General features: G+C 62.4%; 1 protein-coding gene across 1 annotated transcript; it reads right to left on the minus strand.

Moving 5' to 3' along the window:
- Positions 1-399: 399 nt before the first annotated feature.
- Positions 400-3,616, minus strand: LOC102378743 (dehydrogenase/reductase SDR family member 4-like). Its single transcript, XM_006036509.3, has 8 exons — positions 3,462-3,616; positions 2,485-2,662; positions 2,121-2,222; positions 1,960-2,030; positions 1,819-1,870; positions 1,087-1,221; positions 943-998; positions 400-590 (listed from the first exon to the last, which is right to left on the minus strand). Exons 1-8 carry the CDS (start codon positions 3,524-3,526, stop codon positions 476-478), a joined length of 774 nt encoding a protein of 257 aa, XP_006036571.1. The 5' UTR covers positions 3,527-3,616; the 3' UTR covers positions 400-475.
- Between the last annotated feature and the right edge of the window lies 1 nt (position 3,617).

The raw sequence follows: 3,617 nt of genomic DNA on the forward strand, positions 1-3,617 counted from the left end.
CCCAGGTGTCTGAGGTGATAAACCCCCCTCCTCAGCCCCTTGGCATGGGGAGAGGGAACCCAGATATCTGGGGCCACCCCTTCCAGCCCCCCTTATGGGATATGGTAGATTCCCTTCCCCCCCTGGGGAAGATATGGTACCCCCTCCCACATGCACCCTACTGCCCTATTTAGGTGCATCCCCATCTGAGCTGGAGGGGGGCAGTAGGGGAGGGGGGCTTGGATGCCTGGGTTCCCCCTGTGCTCGTGGCACTGCAGCCACGACAGCTCTGGTCCAAGGACTAGTTGGGGTGAGACTTCCAGAGCCTGGGGTTGGGGCTACACCAGGCTCCGCCCCTCCCTCCCCTGAACCTGCCCCCCACTAGGCCTCGCCCCCCAGACAGTGGGCATGACCCTAGCCTCCACAACTCCGTTTATTGGCTGCTGCAGGAGGCAGCGGCGGCAGCAACTGGGGGGCCTGGAGGCCTGCCCCACATTCAGAGCCGGGATGGGGCCCCTCCCCCAACCACGACGGTCTCGCCCGTGATGTAGGCGGCGTCAGGGGAGCAGAGGAAGGACACAATCCCCGCACAGTCCTCTGGGGCCCCCAACCTGGGGAGAAAAGGGGGTTGTGGGGAGAGAACCCTCAGAGGTGAGGGGGTGGGAGCGCGTCCAGGCTCCCAGCCCCTCACCTCTGGACACCCACTCCCCTCCCAGGGCACCCAGGCATCCAGGATCTCCTTCCTGACCAACTTCGACCCACCAGCCCCCATTCCCCTCCCAAAGAACCCAGGCATCTGAACCCCTAGCCCCCCCCGGTCTAACCCACCAGCCCCAACTCCACTCCTGAAGAACCCAGGTGTCCGGGCTCCCAGCCTCCTGCTGCTCAAACCTACTAGCCCCCCCACCCCGCAAGGAACCCAGGCATCTAGGCTGGTCCCAGGAGGGAAGGGGGTGGCTGCACCTTTTCACTCGCAAGGCCTCCATCGTCTTCTCCACCATGGCCTCATCTTTCCAGAGCTGCAGCAGAGAGTGAGGTCCACAGTCATGCCCTGCCCCATGGGAAGGCCCTGTCTCCTCAAGGAGACTCCACCCCTCCCACACTCACCGCAGAGCTGAACTTGGTCTTGATGACACCGGGTGCAACACAATTGACCCGCACGTTCCTGGCACCTAGTTCTGGGGCCAGCACCTTGGTGAGGCCCAGCAGAGCTGTCTTGCTGACACTGTAGGGGCCCAGGGCCTGGAGGGTGGAGGCAGAGTGGGTGGGGCCCTGCCTCCATCAGGGAAGGCCCTGCCTGTCCAGCTGGGCTCCCATCATCCATCCACCTCCACCTACCCAATGGGGCCTCATCACCCATTCATCCACCTCCACCCTCACCCACCCAATGGGACACTAATGCTGATCCATCCACCTGTCACATATCTATCAGCCTCCATCCACCCAACAGGGACACTGTTGTCCCTCCATCCACCCAACTGACCCCTGTTGTCAGTCCAACCTCTGCTTACCCAGTGGAGCCCTTTCACTCATCCATCCACTCAACAGGGACTGTTGCCCGTTCACCCATGTCCATTCACCCAAGTGCCAATCCTTCCACCCAATGGATGGACCCCTGTGGCTCATCCATATTCCTCTTCCACTCTATAGGAACACTGCACCCATCCATCCCTCCCCATAGTCCCGACCTATCCATACAACCCTCCAACTATCCACCTAACTCTTTACCCCTTCTGCCACCAACCTGCCCCTCCATCCATCCACTCACTTGCCTCCATCCAACCCTCCCTCTAGTGTCCCAGCATCTACCCCAGGGGTGGGCTGGACCATGGGACTCACCTGGAAGGGGGAGAAGCCAGCAATGGAGGAAACTATGACAATGGAGCCACCCCTGTGCAGAGAGAGGGGATGAGATGGGATTAAGGCTGCCACCCAACCCTTCTCCTGCCCCTACTGCCCCCCTGCCCCTTCCCCGCTCACCCCCTCTTTTCCATGTGTGGCACGACCAGATTCACCAGCATTGCCGTTGCCGTCACATTGACCTTCATGATCTGAAAACAGGGGAAGGGGAGGGTCAGGTGTCTTCTGCCTTTCTCCCACCCCTGGCCTTCCCCCCTTCCCCACCCTCCCCTGCCCCATACCTTGTCCCACACCTCCTCTGAGGCATCCAGTGTGTTCCCGAAGAAGGGGTTCACGGCCGCATTGGACACCAGGATGTCAATGCCCCCATAGTGCTCCAGGGCCTGCAGTGGACAGAGCCTGAGACTCACATAGGGCAAAGAACCCAGGCATCTGGGTTCCCAGACCTCCACTCCGCCCCCTGCTCTAACGCAGCATGCTCCATGCCCCCGCTAGGAGTCTGGCCCCTCCAACCCAGCCAATCCAACTCCCTGAAACCCACCCCCCTCCCAGAGCTTGAGGGAACCCAGGTGTCCAAATCCTTCTCGCTCTGATCCTCTGCCCCCACCCGCCAAGCGGGGCAGGGGACGCAGGCGTCCCGCTCACTGTGGCAACGAGGTGTGCCCGGTCCTCAGCCTGTCCCACGTGGCACACAGTGCCCAAGACGCTCAGGTTCTGGCCGCGCAGCTCCGCCACGGCCCGGTCCACATTTGGCTTCCGCCGGCTGCTCAGCACCACATGCGCCCCATCCTGAGCCAGGCGCCGTGCCACAGCCAGCCCGATCCTGGGGGGGGCATGAGGGTGAGGGGGGCTGTGGGTTGGGAGTGAAAGGCACCAGCAGGGCTCGGGGGGCAGGAACTGCAGGTCAGGAGTGAGGGGCACTGGCAGGGCTGGGTGGGGAGGAAGTATGGGGAGATGCAACACAACACACCCCAGGAGCGATACAACAGCCCCACACATCACATGCACATCCATGCCTGGGACACACACACACAATGCTAGGTGCACAGCACAACAGGTACATGTGCACAAACACACGCAGCGCTGCCGGGACTCGGGTCCAAGACCCCCCACTACACAGCCACCTAACAGCCCACCCCCCACAAGATGGCAGGTACACAATGCAACACTACATAGACACAAACACACAACCCCCTCCTGTCTCCCAGGAGCTCCCACTCCGCAAGACACAGCTACACAACAGCACAACACGGAAACGCCACGCACAAGGCCCAGAATGCCGGGCACCCGACACAACACAGCTGGGAGACGTGCCCCCCTGGATTCCCCTGCTGTGCAACACAATGGACATGCACACCAAGAGCACCCGATGCACCCGCCCACCTACCTACATATGGACCCGGTACACAACACAGTCACACACCACTCTTCAGAGCACCTGCTACACAACACTGACGGGACAGACAAGGGTGTCAGACACATGCACAGCCCCTGCTACCTGCACACCCACACAGGACACAACGCGGCCACACCCGCTACACACTGACACAGGAGACCCCAGCACCACCCCCGCAAGCACCCGGGGCTACGGGTCGGGAGTGAGGGGCACCGGGGGGTCTCCCCCGTCCGTGGAGGCCGTGACTAGCGCCCCCCTCCCGGCCAGACGGCCTCGCGTCCCCAATAGCATCGCGATCCCGATGGACTCTGCCCGAGAAAGCACGTGGGTGGCGGTCAGTGGCCAGCGCGGGGCAAAGTCTCCCACCCCAGCCCCGCCGACG

This window comes from Alligator sinensis, unplaced genomic scaffold (assembly GCF_000455745.1).
Source record: "Alligator sinensis unplaced genomic scaffold, ASM45574v1 scaffold128_1, whole genome shotgun sequence".
Taxonomy (NCBI): domain Eukaryota; kingdom Metazoa; phylum Chordata; order Crocodylia; family Alligatoridae; genus Alligator; species Alligator sinensis.

Excerpts from the sequence above, each read along its gene's own strand:
- LOC102378743 (XM_006036509.3), bottom strand. The coding sequence starts at position 3,526 with ATGCTATTGGGGACGCGAGGCCGTCTGGCCGGGAGGGGGGCGCTAGTC. Across the intron at positions 1,871-1,959 it reads CCACACATGGAAAAGAGGGG|GGGTGGCTCCATTGTCATAG; the intron begins GTGAGCGGGGAA and ends CTCTCTGCACAG. Across the intron at positions 999-1,086 it reads AGACCAAGTTCAGCTCTGCG|CTCTGGAAAGATGAGGCCAT; the intron begins GTGAGTGTGGGA and ends TCTCTGCTGCAG.